Source organism: Salmo trutta, chromosome 21, assembly GCF_901001165.1.
Source record: "Salmo trutta chromosome 21, fSalTru1.1, whole genome shotgun sequence".
NCBI classification, from domain to species: domain Eukaryota; kingdom Metazoa; phylum Chordata; class Actinopteri; order Salmoniformes; family Salmonidae; genus Salmo; species Salmo trutta.
In genome coordinates, this window is record NC_042977.1 from 17443117 (window position 1) to 17469979 (window position 26863).

Here is a 26863-nt window from a genome sequence, read left to right on the forward strand (position 1 = left end):
CAAATTCTGAATCCCATGACAAAATAATAAAATAAGCTGACAAATACATATATGTATCGACGTCATGGTAACAAAAGATGTCTTTATTCATTGGATATGTACAGCACCTTCCTGCATCAAAAGAGCAAGCTACATTTCCCTTAGTTTTACGGGGTTTAAAAAAAAAAATGGGGGGTGGGGGTGAGTTTTTTCTTATTAAAAACACTCAGATTCATTTAGAAAGAAAACAATAGAACATGTGTGCTTTGGTTCAGATGTTTAAAATACCCACAGAGCCAGAACGCAGTAGTTCAGACCACATGTTGAAAGAGGCAAAAAGGTACAAATGCAAAAACAAAGCGAGACCCAAAAATATGCTTGTAAAACTCGAGAGAGACTGTACATGTGGGTTACAAGTTAATGAATAATGGTTCAGCCTTGGTACTGTCAGCAACAACAAAAAAACTAATCATATTTAAAAGGTTGCCAAGGCATAAAATCCATAGATTGAAATATGGTGGATGAAAACATTTAAAAAACCAGAAACATCCCTCCATTAAGTCTTGGATCAACCAGCTAACAGAGGTCCTGGTGACGTACCAAAGGAGAGGATTTGAATTTGATTTCAAAATGATTTTCTACTGGAAGAAATGTGTTGTGCTGTTATGTTATACTGCGAAGAAGAAGAAATTCCAGAATATTGTCATAGTGATGTGTTTGTATGCTGTCAGTCAGTATACTGTATTCGAGGCCTAATTGTTGTGTGAAGTTCATTTCACATGACTATTTTGTAGGTTGATTTAGTATTAGCAATTACAAACGATTGACATTAAAACACAGAATTGTGACAAAATACTTATCAGAATAAAAAATAAATTTGATAAAATAGACTTGAAACAAACAAAAGGGAAAGATTAAAAGAGATTAAGCCCTTGATTAGTGGCGCCAATCATAAGCCGACCAACTAGAAGGACACCAGGTACCACAAGGTCTGGCGAGATTAGGGAGAATAGAAATCCATCTCACAAACATGATGCAAACGCAACATAAAAATTACGGCATTCTGATTTATCAGACCTTATTGCCTCCCATTATCCAGAACAGTGTCTGCATCTCAAATGGCACACTTATGACACCCTATTCCTCATCTAGTGCACTACTTTTTAATTACAGCCACATAGGACAACTACATAGGGCTCTGGTTAAAAGTAGTGCACCACAGGGAATAGGGTGCCATTGAGACCCAACCAATTATAACACCATCCTAAAAACCAACACCTAAGAGGAACGGGAGGGGATTATTCTTGGACTTTGGCTGCCTCGAAGTTCACCGCCAGTTTCCTGTGTTTCCTCTTGGAGGCGGAGCCGGGGGTGTGGCCTTGGCCCGAGGGGTTCTGGCGTGGCGTTTGGGGTGTGGATGGGGTCCCCGCTGCCTGGGCGGTCTTTGGGGGTGTGGAGGGGGCTGGGGATGGGGAGGGTTGGGAGTGAGACGGGAATTCACTGCCCGGGGCTTGGTTCCTCGCCTTGTGAGCCGCGTTGCAGAATTCCTGGGGCTTCTCGACCGAGGACACGCGCTTCTTAGTTACCTGACAATAAAAGTAGGTTAGTCAGAGGCTAAGATGGTGTGTTAACATGGGAGCACACAAACAAACAGAGTTAATCATGGTCATTTGTCTGGGTTAATCTGTGGTGAAATCCAAAAATACTATTAATATGTATCTTTTGGCCATATAAATGCACGCATAACTCTTTTGTTGTGGTGATTTAATGGGAACTATAGAAACAGGTCCTGGAGCTCCTACCTGCAGGGGGACAAACTGGTTATGTGAGCCGATGGGGACGGAGGCTGCCTGGGGCCGGGCGCCAGGGAAGGTGCCCCCGTAGAAGGGCTGGCCCTGGTGAGGCGGGAGGGGCATGCCCCAGTGTAGGGGACCATACCCCTGAGGAGGCATCAACAGACCACCTGGAGGGAGGGAGAGAGAGAAAGAAAGAGAAAGAGTGAAAGGGTTTGGTTCACATCCAGAATTAATTAGTGTCTAAAACCTATCAAGGTGAAAGGGCATTACTGCACCCAGAGGTCGTACAGTATAGTATCAATATAGACATGACGCCAGGGCTCACCCGATTGACCGAATATGTTAGGGATGGGTCCCATGGGCGGTCCCCTTATCTGTCCGACCCCAGAGAACATAGGCGGTGGAAGGGGGAACCCAGAACCCACTGAATTCTGAAGGAGACATAGGGAGAGGGGTTAGAAAACCTACAAATATGGAGACACTGGTCCAATATACACATAATAAAGAAAAAGAAAAGGAGGAAACACGCAGAGATACAGGAAGGACACACCACACTCACAAGGCGCTGCAGGGCGAAAAGAGCTGCTTTCTCTTTGGCTTCGTTTTCGGACTGACACTGGGGACCTTGGACCACCAGACCACTGGAGAGCTTCACCTGATACACCAGCAGACCCTGGGAGAGAGTGGGATTGTGCTGGAATACGTGCATGTGTCTGTCTTGTATGAAATATTGTGTGTGTGTGTGTGTGTCTTGTATGCAAGATTGTGTGTGTGTGTGTGTGTGTGTGCCTCACCTGTCTGCTGCGCATGAAGGTGAAGTCAGGCGGGGCCATACCCAGGCCCATACAGATCCTGGTAAGCTCTGAGGCCACACTGGGGATGATGGAGGAGGGCTGGGGGGACTGCAGGGGAGGGACTGCTACTGCTGGGGCCGCGGGTAACACAGAGTCGCCCATCCTCGCCGCTGATGGGGAAGAAGGGAGAAAAAGGGAGGTTTAAGGGTGTAAGGAGGAGAAAGGGAATGAAGAACAACTGGTTTAATATCTGTTGTACAGTATCTCCACTAAATCCCATATCGGTTCGCCGACATTATCATCCGATATTGGATAACCAATATTCAAAGAATAGGTGAAAAAAGGAAATGTCATGATGATCTGAACACTTGCAAACATTCTCATGATTTCATTAACCTCACTAGGGTAGGGGGCAGCATTCAGAATTTTGGATGAAAAGCGTGCCAAAAGTAAACTGCCTGCTACTCAGGTCCAGAAGCTAGGATATGCATATAATTGGTCGATTTGGATAGAAAACACTCAAAAGTTTCCAAAACTGTTAAAATAATGTCTGAGTATAACAGAACTGATATGGCAGGCGAAAACCTGAGGAAAATCCATCCAGGAAGTGCTATTATTTTGAAATGCCTGTTTTTCCATTGAAAGCCTATACAAAAACATATGACCCAGTTCACGATCCCTATGGCTTCCACCACATGTGGCCAGTCTTTAGGCATTGTTTCAGGGTTTTTCAGCAATGTCAGAACAAGAAATGTTCGTCGTGGGCTGCATGAAATGGGTTTCCATGGCCGAGCAGACGCACACAAGCCTAAGATCACAACGCCAAGCGTCGGCTGGAACGTCATTCTATAGCTAGAGGACTCCTGTTATCTCCAGGTGTGATAAGAATCATTATTTTGTCTTTATCTGCTGTGGTCTAGTACTGTCTCTTTGCTATCTAAGGCAATCTACTTTAAGTGCTGCGTGAACTGCTGACTGCTCATAATTTACAGATAGTTGTTGACACAACCAGGGATTGTCTGCCTTCGACTCTTGCTTTCCCCTCCGTGCCTCTTGTCCTCACCCTTTCCCAATTCCCTCAAACTCACAAGACAGGCAATACAATTGACCTCATCTTTACTAGAGGCTGCTTGCCTACTAATCTCACTGCAACCTCCCTCCAGGTCTGTGATCACAACTTAGCTTCCTTTTTCTGTCTCCCTTTCCTTCAACACTAACCACTCAGCCCCTACGCAGATGGTCATGCGCTGTCGCAATCTTCGCTCTCTCTCCCACTACCCTCCCCTCTTCAATCCAATCATCTCTCTCCCTTGTGATAAATCCTTCTCCCTTCTGTCTCCTGATTCTGCCTCTTCAACCCTACTCTCCTCCATTTCCGCATCTTTGACTTGCACTGTCCCCTTTCCTCCCGGCCCACTCGGCTCTTCCCTCCTGCTCAGTGACTCATTGCGACCTTACAAAACAGGGCTGCGGACATGGAGGAAAACAAAACTTTCAGAGGACCTATCATCCTTTCACTCCCTCCTCTTTACCCGCTGCTAAAGCCACATTCTACCACTACATTTCAAGCCTCTGCCTTTTTACCCCTTTTTCTCCCAAATTTCGTGATATCCAATTGGTAATTACAGTCTTGTCCCATTGCTGCAACTCCCGTACGAACTTGGGAGAGGTGAAGGTCGAGAGCCATGTGTCCTCCAAAACACAACCCTGCCAAGCTGCACTGCTTCCTAATACACTCCCCGTTTAACCAGGAAGCCAGCCACACCAATGTGTCAGAGGAAACACCGTCCAACTTGCGACCGTGTCAGCGTGCATTCGCCCGGCCGGCCACAGGAGTTGCTTAACCCTCCCCTAACCCAGACGACACGGGGCCAATTGTGCACCGCCTCATGGGTCGACACATCCCAGGATCGAACCCGGGTCTGTAGTGACGGCTCTAGCACTGCAATGCAGTGTCTTAGCCTGTCGCGCCACTCAGGAGGCCCAAGCTTCTGCCTTTAACCCTAGGAAACTCTTTTCCACCTTCTCCTCCCTCCTTAATCCTCGACCCCCTCCACCCTCCCTCTCTGCAGACGACTTTGTCAACCACTTTTTAAAAAAAAAGGTTGACGACATCCGCTACTCATTCACTCAGCCTATTGAGTCCACTGGTCTCACACACACAGAACTACCCTACACCTTGACCTCTTTCTCCCCTCGATCTCCAGAAGACATCCTGCGACTAGTGAGGTCTGGCCGCACGACAACGTGCCTGCTCGACCCGATCCCCTCTTCCAGACCTTCTCCCTTCCCTCATCAACTCATCCCTGACCACTGGCTGTATCCACTGACTTCAAAATGGCCCGAGCTGCTCCCCTCCTACAGAAATCAAAACTTGACTATTCTGACGTCAAAAACCAAAGTCCTTTATCCCTTCTTGACCCTAACCAGTCAGGCTTCAAGACGGATCACTCAACCAAGACCGCTCTTCTCTGTGTCACGGAGGCTCTCCGCACTTCAAAGCTGACTCCCTCTCCTCTGTTCTCATCCTCCTAGATCTATCCGCTGCCTTTGACACCGTGAACCATCAGATCCTCCTCTCCACTCTCTCAGGGCTGGGCGTCTCAGGCTATACACACTCTTGGATTGCATCCTACCTGGCAGGCCGCTCCTACCAGGTGACGTAGAGGGGATCTGTGTCTGCACCATGTACTCTCACTACTGGTGTCCCCCAGGTCTCAGTTCTATGCCCTCTCCTCTTCTCTCTATAAACCAAGTCACTCGGCTCCGTCATTTCCTCACATGGTCTCTCCTATCATTGCTATGCGGATGACACTCAACTACCCCGTCTGAAACCCAGGTGGCAACACGGATCTCTGCGTGCCTGACAGATAACTCAACATGAATGACGGCCCACCACCTCAAGCTCAACCTTGACAAGACGGAACATGCTCATTCTCCCGGGTAATTCCTGCCTGCTAAAATACCTCTCCACCACAGTTGACAACTCCAGTGTCACTCTCGCAGAGTGCAAAGAACATTGGTGTAACCCTGGACAACAGCCTGTCATTCTCTGCAAACATCAAAGCAGTGACCGCTCCTGCAGGTTCATGCTCAACAACATCTGTAGAGTACGACCCTACCTCGCGCAGGAAGCGGCACAGGTCCTAATCCAGGCACTTGTTCTCTCCCGTCTGGACTACTGCAACTCGCTGTTGGCTGGGCTCCCCGCATGTGCCATCAAATCCCTCAAACTTATCCAGAACGCAGCAGCCCGCTTGGTTTTCAACCTTCCCAAGTTCTCTAATGTCACCCCGCTCCTCCGCACACTCCTCTGGCTTCCAGTTGAAGCTCGCATCCCACTACAAGACCATGGTGCTTACCTACGGAACAGGAACTGCCCCTCCCTACCTTCAGGCTATGCTCAAACCCTACACCTCAACCCGAGCACTCCGTTCTGCCACCTCAGGTCTCTTGGCCCTCCCACCCCTACGGGAGGGCAGCTCCCGCTCAGCCCAAGCTCTTCTCTGTCCTGGCATCGCAACGGTAGAACCAGCTTCCCCCTGAAGCTAGGACAGCAGAGTCCCTGCCCATCTTCCGAAAACATCAAACCCTACCTCTTCAAACAGTACCTTCAACAATCCTCCTCACATTTTTTTTTTTTTACAAAAATAACACTTAACCAGCACTTGCACTTGACCCCCACCCCCCTTTCTAGCTCTGACAACTGCGTTAATTGAGGAGAAATGTATTTTCTATGCCTGTGATGTGGTTGTTCCACCTAGCCATCTTAAGCTAAATGTACTAACTGTGGATAAGAGCGTCTGCTAAGTGACTAAAATGTCATGTCAAATGTGGTGTAAAGCTTGCCGCCATTGGACTCAGTGGAAATGCGTTCTCTGGAGTGATGAATAACGCGTCACCATCTGGCAGGCCGACGGACGTATCTGGGTTTGGCGGATGCCAGTTGAACACTACCTGTCCCAATGCATAGTGCCAACGGTAAAGTTTGGTGGAGGAGGAATAATGTTCTGGGGCTGTTTTTCATGGTTTGGGCTAGGCTCCTTAGTTCCAGTGAAGGGAAATCTTAACGCTACAGCATACAATGACATTCTAGACGATTCTGTGCTTCCAACTTTGTGGCAACAGTTTGGGGAAGCCCTTGATAGTTTCACCATGACAATGCCCCCGTGCACAAAGTGAAGTCCATACAGAAATGGTTTGTCGAGATTGGTGTGGAAGAACTTGACTTGCCTGCACAGAGCCCCGACCTCAATCCCATCGAACACCTTTGAGATGGATTGGAACACCGAATGCGAGCCAGGCCTAATTGTCCAACATCAGTGCCTGACCTCACTAATGCTCGTTGCTGAATGGAAGCAAGTTCCCGCAGCAATGTTCCAGTGGAAAGCCTTCCCAGAAGAATGGAGGCAGGTATAGCAGCAAAGGGGGGACCAAGTCCATATTAACGCCCATGATTTTGGAAGGAGACGTTTGACAAGCATGTGTCCACATACTTTTGGTCATGTAGTGTATATTGGCATCTGTATGCGTCTCCCCCCCCCCCCCCCCAAAAAAACACATCAGTCAGGCTCTACTAAACATGCAGCGTTACACATAGTTAATCTCACCCAGTTTCTTGGGGGGTCGTCTCTTGTTCTGCTGCTGTGTGTTGAAGGAGACGGGACTAGTGGAGTCAGGGGCGGCGCCAATGTTCAGCATCTCCTTCAGGGCCAGAGTTCCCTTCTACACACAGGAGAACCAACCAACCAACCACAATTAGCCAACTGACCATACCTAACCAAATAACAACAGGACTACTACAACCAGCCACAAGGGAAGGAGCAGATCATTCTAATTTAAAAGAGTTTGAAGTGGGCCACTATAGCATAACACCAACCAGTGAGTACTAGTACCCACCATAGCAAATGACTGCGGAGAAAGCGGCTCCTCTGTTTGGCTCGTGGGCTCTTTGGCTGGAGGGGGTGGAGTTGACTCGTTGCCCTTGGAGATCTTCAGGTTGGCGATCAACTCCTCGAACTCTGTCTGCTGGAGACAGGTGGGTAAGATTGTGTGTGTGTGTGTGTGTGTGTGTGTGTGCGCACGTCTGTGTGTCTCTGTACCTTCTTTGTAGCGTTCTGAGCAGGAAACAGAGAATTGACATCTTCGTTTCTCTTGAGGAGTCTGATACTTCCTGCAGGACCCTATAAAACAACATGGAGTTTAACACACACACACACACACCCCACTCTCACACCTCATTCTCCCTCACAGAAGTCATACTTGCACATTGAGATCTTACAACAAAAAGAAGAATACAATTATACTCAATATGCATCTTCATTGAGTTGTATTAGTTGGTCTACACTTACAACTTAGACTACACTCACAGCCTTCCACTTGTAATAAGCAACCCTACACTGAAATCTGCTTTTGCAAAATGCATTTTATTGACTAGTTTCAATTCATTTGTAGTCCTGATTCCTGGCTATGCTGCCGGCTGAGGATGAGGCCTCTGGTCTGCTATTGGCCTACAGCTGTGGGTGACGATTGGAGTTGTAGTTCTCCACTTCCCGAGCTGCTGGGATCTGTAGTCTCCTGATGGTGGCCTGACAGGATAACAGCCTCAGAGGTGTCACATGCTTGAAAGAACAGATATTTAAGGGAGTTTATGTAATGATTGTTGCGCTAAAAAACTTTAACTGAAGACTTTGACTTGGATCGCTAGGTTTTACACAAGCAACTATCCTGCAAGTACTTTGTTAATACAGTCTGAAAAACTGCATTCTTCTCAAGAAAGACTAGATGCAGATACTGAGTGGCAGAGTTAAAGAGATAAGGGTACCTTTGCATGGCAGGTTAGAGCTAAAATAATGTAGTGTTTCTAAACTGCTGTCCAGACAAACACTGATCTGAGGTCAGACCCTAAAGTCAGCATCAAAGAGTTGTGACTCAATGTTCAGGGGTGTAAAGTTCAATGGTTAGGGATGAAGGGACAGAGGGGTTTTTCAAGTTCAAAGGTTAGGGTTAGATAAAGTGGTGACTCACAGGTTTGGGAGGTTGTGGTTGTTGACTCTGGGGTTGGTTCCTGCCTTGTTGCCCTTGGAACTGCCCTTCCTTTCCGGAAGACCCTGTACCCCAGGCAGACTTACCCGACTGGGTACGGACACACAGAGATGGTCAGGTGACACAGCCAGGAACGAGATTGATCGCAATGCGAGCATGGTGACACTGGTACAACCTTATGAATGGACTCACATTGTCTTGTTGCCAGTGAGCTGGTGGTTTCTGGGGCATTCCAGAGCTCTGCAGAGACTGCCACACGTTACTGAACTCCTCATCTTTACCCTGCAGTCACACACAGACCGAGAGAGACAAAATGTCAAAAACATAAAACAATTAGTGTCATTTCCCCAAATTTGAAACCCTTATTCAAGGTTTCAAAGACCTCTCTGATGAGGATAGGCTACCCGTCCTGTTGGGGGAGGATGCAGAGAGCAGTGGGTTGGCAGCGCACTACATTGGGGCGGCAGGTAGCCTAGTGGTTAGAGCGTTGGACTAGTCACCGAAAGGTTGCAAGATCGAATCCCCAAGCTGACAAGGTACAAATCTGTTGTTCTGCCCCTGAACAAGGCAGTTAGCCTAGGAACAGTGGGTTGTCATTGAAAATAAGAATTTGTTCTTAACTGACTTGCATAGTTAAATAAAGGTTAAAGATGAGTATCTGACAGACCAACCAATGTCCTCTATGCTTACTGTTATTGTTCAATGTTATTTTGACCCTTGATTACTTATGTTGCTGTGTCAATATTGATTATTATTAGTACAAATATGTTAATATTGTAAATCTCCAAAGTAAGCGTTGGCAATACGTACATTGTTACGTCAAGTCAATAAAGCAAATTGAATTTAGAGAGCGAGAGAGAGGGGTTACACACCACCACACACAAATAAGGTATTGTATACAGTAAATCCCACAAAAACACAGACAGAGAGAGAGACAGAGAGAGACAGAGAGAGACAGAGAGAGACAGAGAGAGACAGAGAGAGACAGAGAGAGACAGAGAGAGACAGAGAGAGACAGAGAGAGACAGAGAGAGACAGAGAGAGACAGAGAGAGACAGAGAGAGACAGAGAGAGCTTACCTTAGGTTTCGGGCTCGCTTTGTGTGCAGAGTTTTTGTTGCCCTGAGTGTCTGCCCTGAGAATGTTCTGTCTGCCGTTCTGCTGCTGAGAGAGAGGGAGAGAGAAAGGTTGACATCAAGAGGGAGGGACAGAAAGAAAAGTAGGCAAATGTGAGGAACAGAGATAAAAAGTTGGAGGCGATTCATCTTGATCTATGCTGGTTACTCTGGGAGTGGTTAGGTCAGTTTCTAATGAGCACATGCTCTACTCCAGTCCAACCTGTGTGGATATGAAGGGTGATCGCGGTGAGTGGTTCAGACCGACCATCTGTCCTTTGTTGTGCTGATGGGAGGAGGCAGGCTGGGGCTTGACGACGGCGGTCAGTTTGTGGAAGCCCTGCTCTACACGGCCCCCGTGGCTCAGGTTGATTAAGGCACATGGAGGCAGCCTGTAGCCACGGCCCGCCGCACACCTAGAGTAGGAAACACACCCGAGTCAGGCGGGCTACAATCACCCAGATACAGGATCACAACCACACAATAGCCAGTCACAAAAACTCAGGTACTTAACGTTAAAAAAACACACGATGTAATAGGAAACATGCGGTTGATCGAGGTTTGAAACACTTGACATAGGGCCTATATGAAACACAGACATGAGGCTGTACCTGATAGTCAGTCCACCAGCAAACTCTTCATCGAAAACAACCTCATACAACACCTCAGCCTCCCGATCAGCTGCCACGGGAGAGAGGTTAAACATCAGTTTAGAGACTGTTCAAAGACGAGAGGGTGACCGTGTGTGTGTGTTGTACAGCGCATTCGGTAAGTATTCAGACCCCTCGACTTTTTCCACATTTTGTTACAGCCTTATTCTAATATGGATTACATTGGGTGTTTTTCCCCTCGTCAATCTACACACAATATCCCATAATGACAAAGCAAAAACAGGTTTTTACAATTGTTTGCAAATGTAATATAACTGAAATGTAACATTTACATATGTATTCAGACCCTTTACTCAGTACTTCGTTGAAGCGCCTTTGGCAGTGATTACATCCTCGAGTCTTCTTGGGTATGATGCTGCAAGCTTGGCACACCTGTATTTTGGGGAGTTTCTCCCGTTCTTCTCTGCAGATCCTCTCAAGCTGTCAGGTTGGATGGGGAGTGTCGCTGTACAGCTATTTGCAGGTCTCTCCGGAGATGTTCAAATCGGGTTCAAGTCCGGGCTCTGGGTGGGCCACTCAAGGACATTCAGAGACTTTTCCCGAAGCCACTCCTGTGTTGTCTTGGCTGTTAGGGTCATTATCCTGTTGGAAGGTGAAACTTCAACCCAGTCTGAGGTCCTGAGTGCTCTGGAGCAGGTTTTCATCATGCATCTCTCTGTACATTGCTCCGTTCATCTTTCCCTCAATCCTGACTAGTCTCCCAGACCCTGAAAAACATCCCCACAGCATGATGCTGCCACCACCATGCTTCACCGTAGGGATGGTGCCAGGTTTCCTCAGACGTGACGCTTGGCTTTCAGGCCAAAGAGATCTATCTTGGTTTCATCAGACCAGAGAATCTTGTTTCTCATGGTCTGAGAGTCCTTTAGGTGCCTTTTGGCAAACTGCAAGCGGGCTGAAGAGGGTTAAACCAAGGCCTTATAATTTATTAACCCTTTAAAAGGTATGTTACGATAAACTGTAAGGTCTCCTCTTCAGGAGACCTCTGTGTGTATGTGTTATAACCTGTTTTTGAGTGTTGTGACCTTCAGACGCTATCAGAAGGTGTCTACATTCAGACTCCTCCTGTCTGGATCCCACCGTGGTTATTCTGGTTCTCTGAGAAGACAAGGCTTCCACAGACCTGATGAAACCAGCCCCCTGTCAGAAGATGCTTAGACTCCTTCACATTGTTATGATCCTGTACTTGTGATGAAAGGTCAAGTTCTGGTCAAACCCACTTCTGAGCTTTGAATTGCTGATAAGATGGTTACTGCTGTCAGGGGGAGGTTAGATTTCTTAAAATGTTGTTGCCAGGGAAACTCACGCAAGGAGGACTGGGAGAGGCTATATGAGTTACAGGATGTCTTAAGACACTTTGCAGAACTTGGGGAGAACTATCATATACTGTTATACTGTACTCTGTACCAACTTCTGCCTACAATTGTATTACTAAAGGAGTATTTTAATACTTAAACAAAGAGTCTGTTTCCTTTCCATTACTAAAGTATGTTTGATAATTATACAGACCTGATAATGTGTTGAAGAAATTGACCAACAGGGCTGTCGTGCCTTTTACTGAGGAGTGGCTTCCGTCTGACCACTCTACCATAAAGGCCTGATTGGTGTAGTGCTGCAGAGATGGTTGTCCTTCTGGAAGGTTCTCCCATCTCCACAGAGAAACTCTGTCAGAGTGACCATCAGGTTCTTGATCACCTCCCTGACCAAGGCCCATCTCCCCTGATTGCTCAGTTTGGCCGGGCGGCCAGCTCTAGGAAGAGTCTTGGTGGTTCCAAACTTCTTCCATTTAAGAATGATGGAGGCCACTGTGTTCATGGGGACCTTCAATGCTGCAGAAAAATGTTGGTACCCTTCCCAGATTTGTGCCTCAACACAATCCTGTCTCTGAGCTCTATGGACAATTCCATCGACCTCATGGCTTGGTTTTTGCTCTAAAATTAACTGTCAATTGTGGGACCTTAGACAGGCAAACACCTGTCTAAGTCCAATCAATTGAATTTACCACAGGTGGACTCCAATCAAGTTGTAGAAACATCTCAAGGATGATCAATGTTAACAGGATGCACCTGAGCTCAATTTTGAGTCTCATAGTAAAGGGTCTGAATAGTTCTTACACCACCGTTCAAAAGATTGGGGTCACTTAGAAATGTCCTTGTTTTTGAAAGAAAAATCACCTTTTTTGTCCATCAAAATAACATCAAATTGATCAGAAATGCAGTGTAGACATTGTTAATGTTCTAAATGACTATTGTAGCTGGAAATGGATGTTTTTTTAATGAAATATCTACATGGGTGTACAGAGGCCCATTTATCAGCAACCATCACTCCTGTGCTTCAATGTCACGTTGTGTTAGCTAATCCAAGTTTATCATTTTAAAAGGCTAATTGATCATTAGAAAACCATTTTGCAATTATGTTAGCACAGCTGAAAACTGTTGTCCTGATTAAAGAAGCAATAAAACTGGCCTTCTTTAGATTAGTTTTTTTTCTACTGTATTTTTGACTGTATGTTGTTTACTCTGTGTTGTTGTATGTTGTCGAACTGCTTTGCTTTATCTTGGCCAGGTCGCAATTGTAAATGAGAACTTGTTCTCAACTTGCCTACCTGGTTAAATAAAGGTGAAATAAAAATAAAATAAAAAAAATCTGGAGCATCAGCATTTGTGGATTTGATTACAGGCTCAAAATGTTCAGAAACAAAGAACTTTCTTCTGAAACTCGTCAGTCTATTCTTGTTCCGAGAAATTAAGGCTATTCCATGCGAGAAATTGCCAAGAAACTGAAGATCTTGTACAATGCGGTGTATTACTCCCTTCACAGAACAGCGCAAACTGGCTCCAACCAGAATAGAAAGAGGAGTGGGAGGCCCCGTTGCACAACTGAGCAAGAGGACAAGTACATTAGAGTGTCTAGTTTGAGAAACAGACGCCTCACAGGTCCTCAACTGGCAGCTTCATTAAATAGTACCCGCAAAACACCAGTCTCAACGTCAACAGTGAAGAGGCGACTCCGGGATGCTGGCCTTCTAGACAGTGTTCCTCTGTCGTCCAGTGTCTGTGTTCTTTTGCCCATCTTAATCTTTTCTTTTTATTGGCCAGTCTGAGATATGGCTTTTCCTTTGCAACTCTGCCTAGAAGGCCAGTATCCCGGAGTCGCTTCTTCACTGTTGACGTTGAGACTGGTGTTTTGCGGGTACTATTTTAATGAAGCTGCCAGTTGAGGACTTGTGAGGCGTTTGTTTCTCAAACTAGACACTAATGTACTTGTCCTCTTGCTCAATGCTTTTCTTTCAAAAACAAGGACATTTAAGTGACCCCAAACTTTTGAACGGTAGTTTACGTAAATAAGGTAGCTTTTTTTATTTGTAATAAATTAGCAAACATTTCTAAAAAACTGTTTTCGCTTTGTCATTATGGGGCATTGTGTGTAGAATAATCAGGGGTGGGGGAATAATTTAATCCATTTTAGAATAAGGCTGTAACGTAACAAAATGTGGAAAAAGTCAGGGGGTCTGAATACTTTCCCGAACGCACTGTATATGAGAGAAAGAGTGTGTGTGAGTGTGTGCGCGTGTTTGTGTGCGCGTGCGACCACTCACCTGCCTTGATGCCGATGACGGTTCCCCTGAGGCCGAGGGGGACAGAGAAGCTCTCTCTGACGTTGACCACCCGGTCAAACAGGTGGTACTCTGCATCCGGGTCAGGGACCACACCGTGCTGCTGCTCTAAGGGCTGGAGGGAGGGACACACACACAGGTTAGAGAGGTGTGGAGTTGGAATTGTAGGAACTCTGGCTCCAAACACAGCGCAAGGGTTCAATGTCATTTTCACTCACTCTCTAGGAAAAACACACACAACAACAGAAACCGGAAAATGACGAACTCACCCTGAAGAGCAAATGTGGCTTCACAGTAACACGTACTTTCTCGCTGCTCTTCTTCACCTGAGAAACAGACAGAGGTAAGAGTCACTACATGAAAATAAAGTAGATTAGTCACTGACAGTAAAGGAAGGGCTTGTTGAGTAGTTGTCCACATAGGCATCCATCTATATTATTAATTGACAAAAACGAGGGTAGAGAGGTGATTTACTGATAGAAAAGAAAGCGAGTAGGAGTAGAGATAAATGATCGACAGAGAGATGATTGACGGACAGAACAGCTAAATGATTGACGGCCCCCCAACCGAGTTACCTTAGCCTTCACCACCTCCTCCTCGATCCGCTCCACGATGGCCTTGTCCAGGATCTGCAGGTCACATGACGCGCGGGCGATGTCGGCGACTGGGTGGGTCTTCAACCAGGAAGTGATCTCCTTCACCTTCTCCGCGCTGCCCGTAAAACCATCCCCATCAAAACTACCATCACCATCTTCAGTATTCCTACAACTGTTTTGATCTACCTCTGCCTTGTTACATATATTAAATGTCCTCCAAGTGTTTTATATGAGCGTTTAAAGGCCCAATGCAGCAGTTTTCATCTCAATATCAAACCATTTCTAGGTAACATTTCAGTACCTTACCGTAATAGATGTCCATTAAAATAAATTGTCAAAAAGAAACAAACATTTCTCAAGCAAGTATTTTGGTAGGACAGTCGGAGTGGTCAGAAAATATTGTTATTTTTTTAAGTAATTTTGACTGCACTGGGCCTTTAAGAAAACTGAACGCAATTCTTGAGTAAGTGTTACACTCATAACAGTTAAACCTGTATGCTTGTATGACAGTGTAAATTATGATTGTTGAGTGCATGAATGTGAGTGTAAATCTTAAAACGCGAGTGTATGAGTGTTACCCGTTCTCGTACTCCGCAGGCCAGATGTCGTCCTCGTAGAAGACATCGTCGTGACTGTTCCTGGACACCAGGTCAAACACCTCAGAGAACCTACAGGAGACACAATGCAGGTTACACACAAATAAGAACACATGCACACGTTCGCAGTTTCACACATACAGACAACACAGTTTCATAAATGCAGAGAAAAACACAAATAAGGACACACACACACACACACACCTATCCAGGTACTCAGACATCAGCTCCTCCACAGCGTCAGAGTAGAGCCACTCCTTCTCAGTTCTCTTGGTGTAACCTGGCACCTCCTCATTCTTCTTATTGAACTTCAGGTTCAGACCCACATTAGCCTTCTGCTCCCCATGGGGACTAAGGGAAGGAGAGCGCGTCACATGGTTTATTAAACCTACACGGCTCTGGCCAAAAGTAGTACACTAAATGGGAAAAAAAGACTTCCATTTGAAATGCGTTCACTCACTTCTTCTTGGATCCTCTGCCGACGAAGATGCTGCCGGAGAATCTGGAGACGAGGTAGCTGGTGATGCCGAGGCGAGAGGCCAGAACGTAGCCGGGACTGTACTTCACACAGTATTTCTACCAGGGAAGGGAGGGAGTAAGCTTAGCAACGGCGCACATGTTTGGTCATGTGCGCAGGCGAGGAGGAGTGAGAGAGAGATGTCGTTCTGAAAATGACTTACATGCTGGTTCTGTATTAAGGCTTCCATCGGTGGTTCACAGGGCACCGTGAACACCACCCACACTCGTCCCTCTTTGATGACGTCACTAGACTCCTGCACCTGTATGTCCAAGAGCAAATCATGTTATTGAAAAGGCAAAGATGATATGCAATGCAACAGATTAAGCCCCCCAAAAATGTCTAAAACATCACATTAAAATATTATTTCTCTATATCACATCTAAAAGTGCATACATTTTACGTTTTGTTTTCACAAATATTTATTTGCAAGACTAGATAATCAAAATCAGCAATTCAAATTCAAGGTTACAAAAAGCAGCAAGCCTAAACCCCTAACGTGTACCAGTACTCTTCAAGTCCCCGCCATACTGATGATTCCAAGTCAATAAGGAAGTGTGTAAGGCTCAGACAGGAAGTAGAGACCGGAAGCGGTACAGACCTCTCCCATGGTTCCGTAGTAGGGGTTCCCCACCATGAACACTGTGGTCGTCGGGGGAAACAGCTCTTCCAGGGTCTGGAAGCAAGTCGACGACGAGTCAAAGGCCTTGATATCCTGAGAGAGAGAGAGCGCAAAGGAGGAGAGAGCGCAGGAGGCGAGAGGAGAGCGAGCGCAGGAGGAGAGAAGAGAGCGAGCGAAAGAGGAGAGCGAGCGAAGGAGGAAGGAGAGAGAGAGATGAATGTGTATATGCGTGTGTGTCTTCCTATGTCCATTCCTGTGTCTGTACGCGTCTCTGTACGTGTGCCTACCTTGACGATGGTCTGGTAGGCGAAGGGCATTATCTGCTTGGACCACTGTTTCTCCAGGTGCACCTGTCCGCTCTGCCCAGGTACATACTTCCTGCCTGTCAGCAGCTGGGCATACAACACCACCGCCGTCACATTCACCACGATGCCCTTACGCTTACTGAAACTGACAGGAGAAGAGATTGAGATGTATTTAGGTAAGGAGGAGAGAGGTCTGCCAAAGTCCCCCTAGGCCAAGTGGTCTTATCATCTCTGACCACAATGGGACTTCTTGGTTAAATAAATGTTAAGGGAAAAAAAATACTAAAATAGACACATAGGAAGGCACTTCTACCAAAGAGGATGCCGAAATCAAACACATTCACACGACCTTCACTGAAAAACTCTTACCCTTTGATAACAAAACGTAGGTTTTTAACAAACGGATCCTTACTGCTCAGTGATGCCCTGGACATCCTTCACCCAGTCCTTCTGCTCCTTGTCACTGAGGTAGGTGACCTTGGTGGGGGGAGGAGAGTCCCGGTCATACAGCTTCTGCACTCCCGCCGGCTCCTCCAGGGAGAACCTGAGAGGGAGGGGTGTGATGGAGGGAGAGAGGGGAGAAGAAGTAGGGGAAAGGAGTGTTTGAGGTAGACCGATGAATGTCGACGACTCGGTGTACTTCAACGTAAACGGTCGAAAGAGTAGTGAATGAACGGCAGAGCCAGAGGCGGAAAGGGTTTAGAGTGACGGTTTGGGTGTAATACTGTCATCTATTTTAGGCACGAGTAGAACAGAGCGTGGCTCTTACTTGCTCTCCCCGTCAGACACTGCTACCACCCTGGCCTCCTCTAGATGGGGCCAGTTGACAAACACAGAGCAACCCAGGACCAGGGCCGCCACATCGCCACACACCTGAGAGAGAGAGAGAAACAACATCTACCGTTTCTGCTGAAGACACAGACCCAACAGTCATCGGCTCTTCATAGAAACAAGACCGTGTGTTCGCATCTACACTCACGGGTTCCTCTTTGCTACGTGTGATCTCCAGCATCATGTTCTCTCCTCGACTGCTCTGCTGGAACACCACCACTCCGTGCTTCTTCTTATAGAACTATAAAGACAGGAAGAAATAAAAAACACACCTACATAGGAAACATACACAGAAGTTTTCCGATGCTAAGACGGCCAATACACATAATCTCAGTCAATACTGGGGGGTGTAAATGCAGCCACGTAAAAAAAAAAAATCTCCTGGTTTCAATGAGACCTCAGTTCAGAGGGGTTTGTACTACGACGTGAGATTGAAGAGCGAGCTAAACGTTGGTCGACTCTCTCGAGTTCAAATGGAGATAGCCGTTGACATGAGCTGGGCTGACCTTTTTAGCCAGGTACATTTCTATGGCAACGAACCCTTCAGCGCTAACCTGCTCTGTGGCAGGCTGTTTATTCTGAATGAAGTGTTTGGGCCTCGAGGCGAGGACCAATCAAATTTGGCTCCCTCTTGCAAAGAGTACGTCATCGTTCCGTCATTCTCCGGACCATTTCGTTCTACACATTTAGTAACGAACAGATGCATTTGAAACTCCACGCGATAAGTATTTTGGAGGGGGGGAAAGGCCCGTACATTGATAAACACACCAGACCATAAACAATACTTGTAAGAAAGACAGCACTTCCAATAGCCCATTTCCCAACATAGCCTGCTGAATTTGCAGGATAACTTCTCTCTCATTGTGATTTTCGGGCAAAATGAAAATGTGACACCGACTCGCCCACGGATCGACGTTCTAGCCTCGTCTCAATAAAGAGTTAATCGTTCGACATAATGGAACGTGAAGCTAACTGAAGATGGCTAGCTTTAGAAAATCCTCAAAACAGATCTAGCTTGTATACCCTTGACTGCAGTTCACAATGTCCACAGCCTTTAAATGTTCTTCTATTTTTCTGTCTTATTGGATCATGTTGTCAGGCATGGTTTGTCTGACAGATGTTATTTCTATGTAAAATATTCTGTAACAAGTGTTGTTTTTGTGCTCAATGGTGGATCTATTCATGAGTGACCGATTCCGTAACTAGATCTTGAGCTTGCAGCATCTTTATTGACAAATCATCTTGGGACTGTTGGCCACCTGTGCCTTGTGTGCAGACTGACTGTGTGGTGTGATTAGTGGCAGAACGCTGTCAGTGTGTTTCGTGAACAGAGATTCTACGTTTTGCGTTGCTCTCGGATCACGTGTCCCTGATTCCCACTCCGTTGTCGTCTCATTGTCTGTCGGCCCGTCTATTGTACCTTGTGTCTGATGTGCTGCAGGGTGGGGAAGCCGAGGAAGTAGAGCTGGCTGCTGTTGTCGCTGCGCCCCACGTGGCTCAACGACACGTGCCACGCGTCCATGGGAACCGGTGTCACCCTGGAAACCACCAATCACATTACAGTATCTTAGACTCGTGGAAGTAGTGTGTTCAGTGTGTGTGTGTGTGTGTTCAGCATGTGTCTCACCTGACATGGCAGTGCATGATGTTGGGGAACAGTTCAGGCAGGGTGGAGGTGTAAGGGTAGTCTAGCTCAGCGTCGTAGCTGTACACAGCACACTCTGTGTGGCGGTTACGAGCCTTCTCAGCCTTGGTCATGTGATCGTTATAAGGCTCCATCGCAGCGAGCAAACATCTCTGCAAAGGAAAACACGCAAATAAATAAGTAACGCCAGAATAAAAAGACACACGGGGACGAGGTAGGTGACTGAATGATGTCTGTGTGCACCTCGTCGATGAAGGGGATGAGCACCACAGCCTCCCACTCCTGCTGTTTCCCGTTGAGGTCCGTCTTGAAGTCCAGAGGGTAATACTCAATGATGCTAGAATTCTCTGATGTCATCAGGTGCTGTGGACAGAACAGAACGGAGGTATCGGAAGTGGGTGTGTTATGAGAAAGTGTGCATGTCATAGGTCACCACAATGCTGCTAAGCAGGTCTGTATGTGTGTGTTACCCTGTAGCTCTGGGGAAGCAGGTCTGTATGTGTGTGTTACCCTGTAGCTCTGGGGAAGCAGGTCTGTATGTGTGTGTTACCCTGTAGCTCTGGGGAAGCAGGTCTGTATGTGTGTGTTACCCTGTAGCTCTGGGGAAGCAGGTCTGTATGTGTGTGTTACCCTGTAGCTCTGGGGAAGCAGGTCTGAATGTTTGTGTTACCCTGTAGCTCTGGGGAAGCAGGTCTGAATGTGTGCGTTACCCTGTAGCTCTGGGGAAGCAGGTCTGAATGTGTGCGTTACCCTGTAGCTCTGGGGAAGCAGGTCTGCATGTGTGTGTTACCCTGTAGCTCTGGGGAAGCAGGTCTGTATGTGTGTGTTACCCTTTAGCTCTGGGGAAGCAGGTCTGTATGTGTGTTACCCTGTAGCTCTGGGGAAGCAGGTCTGTATGTGTGTTACCCTGTAGCTCTGGGGAAGCAGGTCTGAATGTGTGTGTTACCCTGTAGCTCTGGGGAAGCAGGTCTGCATGTGTGTGTTACCCTGTAGCTCTGGGGAAGCAGGTCTGTATGTGTGTGTTACCCTGTAGCTCTGGGGAAGCAGGTCTGTATGTGTGTGTTACCTGTAGCTCTGGGGAAGCAGGTCTGTATGTGTGTTACCCTGCAGCTCTGGGGAAGCAGGTCTGTATGCGTGTGTTACCCTGTAGCTCTGGGGAAGCAGGTCTGTATGCGTGTTACCATGCAGCTCTGGGGAAGCAAGTCTGTATGTGTGTTACCCTGCAGCTCTGGGGAAGCAAGTCTGTATGTGTGTTACCCTGCAGCTCTGGGGAAGCAAGTCTGTATGTGTGTTACCCTGCAGCTCTGGGGAAGCAGGTCTGCATGCGTGTTACCCTGCAGCTCTGGGGAAGCAAGTCTGTATGTGTGTGTTACCCTGTAGCTCTCAGGAAGCAGGTCTTTGCTGGCAGCGGGCAGGACTCCCAGTAGTTGCTGGAAGGGCATGAAAGGCTTGCCCATGTCAAAGGTCAACTTCAGATGGGCTATGTTCCTCACATCTGACAGGAACGGGGCGTAGTGGTGAGGGTAATACCTAGGACAGAGGGAGGTTTTAGTACACGCGTGCACAGAAAGACAGAGACAGACAGACAGAGAGTCAGGCAGAGTCAGACAGACAGACAGAGAGTCAGTCAGACAGACAGACAGACAGACAGAGAGTCAGTCAGTCAGTCAGACAGACAGACAGACAGAGAGTCAGTCAGTCAGTCAGACAGACAGACAGACAGAGAGTCAGTCAGTCAGTCAGTCAGTCAGACAGACAGACAGACAGACAGAGAGTCAGTCAGTCAGACAGACAGACAGACAGAGAGTCAGTCAGTCAGACAGACAGACAGACAGAGAGTCAGTCAGTCAGACAGACAGACAGACAGAGAGTCAGTCAGTCAGACAGACAGACAGACAGACAGAGAGTCAGTCAGACAGACAGACAGAGAGTCAGACAGACAGACAGACAGAGAGTCAGACAGACAGACAGACAGAGAGTCAGACAGACAGACAGAGAGTCAGTCAGTCAGTCAGTCAGTCAGTCAGACAGACAGTCAGTCAGTCAGTCAGACAGACAGAGAGTCAGTCAGTCAGTCAGACAGACAGAGAGTCAGTCAGACAGACAGTCAGTCAGTCAGTCAGACAGACAGTCAGTCAGTCAGACAGTCAGACAGAGAGTCAGTCAGTCAGACAGTCAGACAGAGAGTCAGTCAGACAGTCAGACAGAGAGTCAGTCAGTCAGACAGTCAGACAGAGAGTCAGTCAGTCAGACAGAGACAGAGAGTCAGTCAGACAGACAGACAGAGAGTCAGTCAGACAGACAGACAGAGAGTCAGTCAGTCAGACAGACAGAGAGTCAGTCAGTCAGAGAGTCAGTCAGACAGACAGAGAGTCAGTCAGTCAGACAGACAGACAGAGAGTCAGTCAGACAGACAGAGAGTCAGTCAGACAGACAGACAGACAGAGAGTCAGTCAGTCAGACAGAGAGTCAGTCAGTCAGACAGAGAGTCAGTCAGTCAGACAGACAGACAGACAGACAGAGAGTCAGTCAGTCAGACAGACAGAGAGTCAGTCAGACAGACAGAGAGTCAGTCAGTCAGTCAGTCAGACAGACAGAGAGTCAGTCAGTCAGACAGACAGAGAGTCAGTCAGTCAGACAGACAGAGAGTCAGTCAGTCAGACAGACAGAGAGTCAGTCAGTCAGACAGACAGAGAGTCAGTCAGTCAGACAGACAGAGAGTCAGTCAGTCAGACAGACAGAGAGTCAGTCAGTCAGACAGACAGAGAGTCAGTCAGTCAGACAGACAGAGAGTCAGTCAGTCAGACAGACAGAGAGTCAGTCAGTCAGACAGACAGAGAGTCAGTCAGTCAGACAGACAGAGAGTCAGTCAGTCAGACAGACAGAGAGTCAGTCAGTCAGACAGACAGAGAGTCAGTCAGACAGACACAGTCAGTCAGACAGACACAGTCAGTCAGACAGACACAGTCAGTCAGACAGACACAGTCAGTCAGACAGACACAGTCAGTCAGACAGACACAGTCAGTCAGACAGACACAGTCAGTCAGACAGACACAGTCAGACAGAGTCAGACAGACAGAGTCAGACAGACAGAGACTCACCAGCTCCAAGACTGGACTCCATGGTAATAGTAATGCAGGATCCACTGGATTCCCTCCACATAGCACAACGCCTGATTTGCTAGAAACTCACTGAAAACAATACAAACAACAAAAGTTTAAACGAGTGTCGTGCTCTACAATGCCATTGCCTTTAGTTGTAAACTAGAAAAGTCATTCAAGTTCAGCTCCGTTTGGGGAAACAAACTTTTCTAAGAGCATTTCAGGATCGTTCGAGGTTGTAGGGAAATATTTTGAGAATGTTGGGGGAGACATTGGGAGAAGGTGAGGTATACTAACTCTGAGACCACCTCCACTCCCATCTTGGTCATGTAGTAGGTGCGTTTGTACTGTCTGAACTCTGCCTCAAACATGTCCTCTTCTTCACCATCCTCCTCAAAACCTCTACCAGGGGCTCTGTCCTTCCCGCCATCCAGAGTAGTTAGACGCAGAGAGTCCTGCACACACACAGACATTGAATATGGATTTCAAGACCCGCATCTGTATTTGTAGGATCTCTGCGTGTGCATTGCAAACGCATGTCTCACCAGGTCTTTCTTCCTGGCGTCCTTGCTGTGAGCCTCCTCTGCTGCCAGTCCCGCGGCCTCGTTCAGGTACTTGTTGCCCACCTTACTCTCAAACCACTTGAGATCCACAAACACCTCGTTGAAGTGCTCCCTGTCAAACTAGGGCAGAGGAAGAGAGCGGGAAAAGAAGGGGATAAAGAGGAAGGGACAAAGAGAGAGAGAGAGAGATTGCAAAAACAGGTATCAGAGTGAGAAAGAGAGCGAGACATGCGTCACAATCAGAAATGCTTGGTAATGAAATAATTCCACTGATTGTGGATGTTTACTGGTCTCTCCCACCTCGGACAGTTTCTCCAGGTACTTCTCAAAGTTGCCCAGGTTCAGGTGGCCATTCTCATTCAAGTACCCTTCATGGGTCAAATATAAAGAAGCGAATCAGTTTCTCCAGCCGGTACGCAAATAAAATGTTTCACGTGGAAGAAAGGCTGGAAGACGTATGTGTGGATTGTGTGTTGTCTGAGTATGGTGTGGGAGTGTTCTCACCTCCCAGCGTCGGCAGCACACTGATGTAGGTGCGGTAGAGGAGAGGCAGGGCGTCTTGGTTGATGTGAAGATGAGGAAGATGAGGGATGAAGTCATTTCCCACCAGGAAGCCCATTAGGATCCAGTCATCGATGATTCGCTCCAGGTCGTACTCAAACGAGATCTTGTTCTGTTAAACAACCAATCATCAGACATCTTACTGTGAGGACCAACCAAACATATGACATTGTTATTCAAACCATTCAGAGAATTGATACTGTGTGTTAGTCACATATCGGTAAGCAAGTAGATGTGCATCTACTGTATTGGTCACACTCAAGCAGAATTTTATTCTGTGGGAGTATGGGTTTGTCTTACCTTAACTTCAGAGAACTCGTAGTCTATGTACTCCCTAAATAGTGACAGGTGCAGTAGATGGAAGGTTGTCTCCTCTGGAGCTGTTATTCTGCAGGAGGGAAATACATACATATAACTCTGTCTCACACACACACACAGCGCTCTCTCTTGCACACTAGACCCACCTCTTCTGGTTTTTCTTCCCTCCAAAGCGGACCTCTTCTCTGAGTAGGGAGAAGTGTGGCTCGTGGCTGGTCAGACCTAACATCATCTGTAGTAGAGAAAGAGACTGTAGTTAACACAACACACCTTCATTAATACTAATGAAACAACAGAATTCTGTCAACGGTAAATGACCGATTAGAGCAAGGGGTGTCAAACTCATTTTGTGGCCGCATTCTGACTTCAATTTGGTCTTCATTTCTATACAATTTCGATTTAGTTTTAGTCACTTAAAGTATATTAAGTTTATCCCCCTCCCCAAAATATAATAAAAATATATTCGGATTTTATTAGTATATTTTTTTTTTTAACTCAAACCATCTGCAGGCCGGATTGGATCCCCTTGCAGGCCAGATCTGATTTGCTAGCCGTATGTTGGACACCCCTGGATTACAGACATACATAGACATTCACATCTGCCACCATATACACATCTCCTTGATGTCACACACACACACATCTCCCAAACCCACAGGCCACCCACCAGGTCAGCGTCCAGGCCATAGAGACAGTGGCGTGTGTTTGGGTCGTGGCCTGGCTCTGAGTTTTCCCTGCGGATAAACTCCATGATCTTGTGTTCTCCTTCTCCTGGAGTCTGGGAAGGAAACAGAGGGTCACAGTCACAGATACAACGCATGTACAGTCATGTCACTCATTCACATATGAAATCTAATCAAACAAAATGTGCACACTGACACACACGACGTGTCCCCAGCCCTCACCTCGTGCCCGGAAAGGTAGACGCTGACTCCTTTCCAGGCATTATCTGTGGATAGTTTGCTGTTGACAAAGTACTTGAGCTGCTCCTGTAGCCTGGCCATGAAGTCCGTCCCTACAGGAGAGACATGATGGGTCGTATTCAGTAGGAACCAAACTGAAGAACAGACTAAAACAGGAGGGACTACCTGAACCCCTAGGAATTGGATGAGAACTATGAGTGGACAGATTGGTGGAGAAGTGAAGGATTGTGTAGGAGGCTACATACCAGGTGTGATGCAGTTGGAGTCAAAGCGGGCCTCAGAGGGTAGGACCTCTCCTTTCTCAAGGGCTTTCTTTATCTTGTCCTCTGCTTCTTTGGCCGACCTTCACGAGAAACATATAAGTGATTGATTGGTTGATTGAGTTATGACATTACGTGATCCATCGCTATGCCACTCGGTCACAGACACAGCACATAAAGTACAAAGGCAGTTGTTATCATCATGATCTTTACCTGAATCTCCTGCCTCTCTGCTGGTTCATCTTGGCCCGGGGAGCCACTCCGTCCACGGCCATGAAGAACACCTTCCTGGGCTTGATGATCCTGAACAGCACCTCCAGGTAGTGGAAGATGTCCGCAAAGATCTTCTCCTCCGAGATACGGAAGTGGACGTCCTCGTCGTTGGGGTGGGAGCACTGGTGGATGATGCCATTCATATCCAGGTAGAGGTTGTCAAACTCTGGGATCTTTAGGAGAGAGGTAAAAGGGGGTGTCAGAGCAGTCGGCCCATCTGTCTGTCTACTATCCATATAAGAAGGCTATAGCATCAATACTTTAATAATGGAGGGAGTGTGTTCATGAGTTGAGGATTTTAAAAAAATGATCTAGTAGGATTGATTGGAAACAGATATGGACTCTTGTTTCAGAAACGTGCAGAGTTAAAATTCAGGGTTATTTTGGAAAGCAACACGTAGTCATGGAGCTAAGCCACATCCACCCATCAGAACGGTGCACAACTCAGGGAGTCCAACCAATACAGACTCCCGATAGAGTTCGACTTTGGACTCTGTGGTCAATATTCCACTAATGCATATTGCACACCTGCCAATAAATGTGGGCTAATCTGGCAATAGAGATCTCAGTAGTACATCTGGTCGACGACTACAATAGTTGTTATTAAAGTTATAAAATAAAGTTACATTTACTTGACAAACCAAACAAAGCATAAACTCCACCTCCGCCTCGATAAAGATAACAGAATTGAGCGTTCCTCAGCTAAACGAATATAGACCTGCCTTATTCACTAGGCTATTTGTTATGATATCTAACTGGAGCCGATAGCAAGTAGTAGTAGCACGCAAACTTGTTAACTAGTTAGCTACCTAGAAGGTAAATTGAGTCAAACACGTAGCTAAATGAGTTGGTAAATATTACTGTACCGTCAGTTAGCTAGTTGCATGTGTATTTGTAACTAAAATAACACGTTGGTTTATTTAGCTATGACCATAATAATCATAGCTATGAGTAGCGCATACAGGCAGAGCGGAAACATCGATACGTGAAGGTGAAACTGTTATGGGCCTGCTATATTTAGCTTGATAGCTTGACTAGTTACCTGCAACAGTAATATTCGCTTGCTAGGTAGCAAAAAAGTAGGCTATGGATATCATACCTGATGTTCCTTGACAACTTCACTCAGGCAAGGGTATCTTTCAGAAATCCATCGGTAGAATTTCGGCACTCCCATCTTGACCACAAACTCTTTATTTTGGGTTAAATGAATACAAATGCAAGGGTATAAGAGACGCGTAAAGTAACATGAGAAGTTGCTTTTGCTACCGGGGGTTTCGTTCGGTAGAATGTAACTGTACAGCCAGTAAAGCAGTCCGGGTGGAATCAATGACGTAATAACCTAAATGCCAGCTCTCAAACAGAAAATAGTAACACAGGCCTACTCTGTGACTGATTAACTATTATTTTAACAACTATTAATAAAACACCCTATATAAAAATAAAAAAGTCTAACAAATATGGCCTTTGTTTTTCTTGTCGTTTGGCGCTTTCATTCCTGTGCAATCATTTAAAAATTCCGGCGACACTGGCAGTTAGTATTTATTGGTTCCACGTCAGCACAAGGAAAGAGCCCATCTCCAATCTTTTAAATATACACTAGATGACTAACAGGGGGTGCTGTTTTGAAGTCTTCGCGCCTCCATCTTGGCACTCGCCCACCAATGTAATGTTGTGGGAGTTATAGAAATGCATTTCATTTTGTCTACATTTGTTACTGTCTACGTTTATTCTATTACA

The 26863-nt window shown here is 46.6% G+C and overlaps 1 protein-coding gene across 4 annotated transcripts; it reads right to left on the reverse strand.

Moving 5' to 3' along the window:
- Window positions 1–50: 50 nt before the first annotated feature.
- On the reverse strand, window positions 51–26614 carry LOC115156839 (5'-3' exoribonuclease 1). 4 transcript variants are annotated; one of them, XM_029704585.1, is made up of 41 exons: window positions 26226–26614; window positions 25067–25299; window positions 24839–24936; window positions 24576–24685; window positions 24338–24448; window positions 23817–23902; window positions 23653–23740; window positions 23296–23464; window positions 23092–23159; window positions 22774–22911; window positions 22526–22683; window positions 22229–22318; window positions 20501–20657; window positions 19371–19490; window positions 19110–19279; window positions 18903–19020; window positions 17631–17723; window positions 17421–17524; window positions 17064–17195; window positions 16634–16796; window positions 16326–16439; window positions 15888–15986; window positions 15668–15783; window positions 15412–15558; window positions 15190–15279; window positions 14591–14726; window positions 14285–14341; window positions 13998–14130; window positions 10340–10409; window positions 9952–10144; window positions 9694–9774; window positions 8807–8896; window positions 8597–8704; window positions 7672–7752; window positions 7469–7597; window positions 7180–7294; window positions 2570–2739; window positions 2326–2448; window positions 2101–2206; window positions 1782–1942; window positions 51–1565 (listed from the first exon to the last, which is right to left on the reverse strand). In XM_029704585.1, exons 1-41 carry the CDS (start codon window positions 26298–26300, stop codon window positions 1278–1280), a joined length of 5088 nt encoding a protein of 1695 aa, XP_029560445.1. In that variant the 5' UTR covers window positions 26301–26614; the 3' UTR covers window positions 51–1277. The 4 variants fall into 4 exon arrangements, with proteins under 4 accessions (XP_029560445.1, XP_029560446.1, XP_029560444.1 ...); XM_029704586.1 differs by having other exon boundaries at window positions 7469–7594; window positions 9694–9777; XM_029704584.1 differs by having other exon boundaries at window positions 9694–9777.
- Between the last annotated feature and the right edge of the window lie 249 nt (window positions 26615–26863).

Bases quoted from the DNA above. Each gene is read 5' to 3' on its own strand.
- LOC115156839 (XM_029704584.1), bottom strand. From the start codon at position 26,300: ATGGGAGTGCCGAAATTCTACCGATGGATTTCTGAAAGATACCCTTGC. The intron at 2,740-7,179 runs GTGAGATTAACT...CTTCCCCATCAG, and splicing joins ACGACCCCCCAAGAAACTGG to CGGCGAGGATGGGCGACTCT. The intron at 2,449-2,569 runs GTGAGGCACACA...ACTCTCTCCCAG, and splicing joins CCTTCATGCGCAGCAGACAG to GGTCTGCTGGTGTATCAGGT.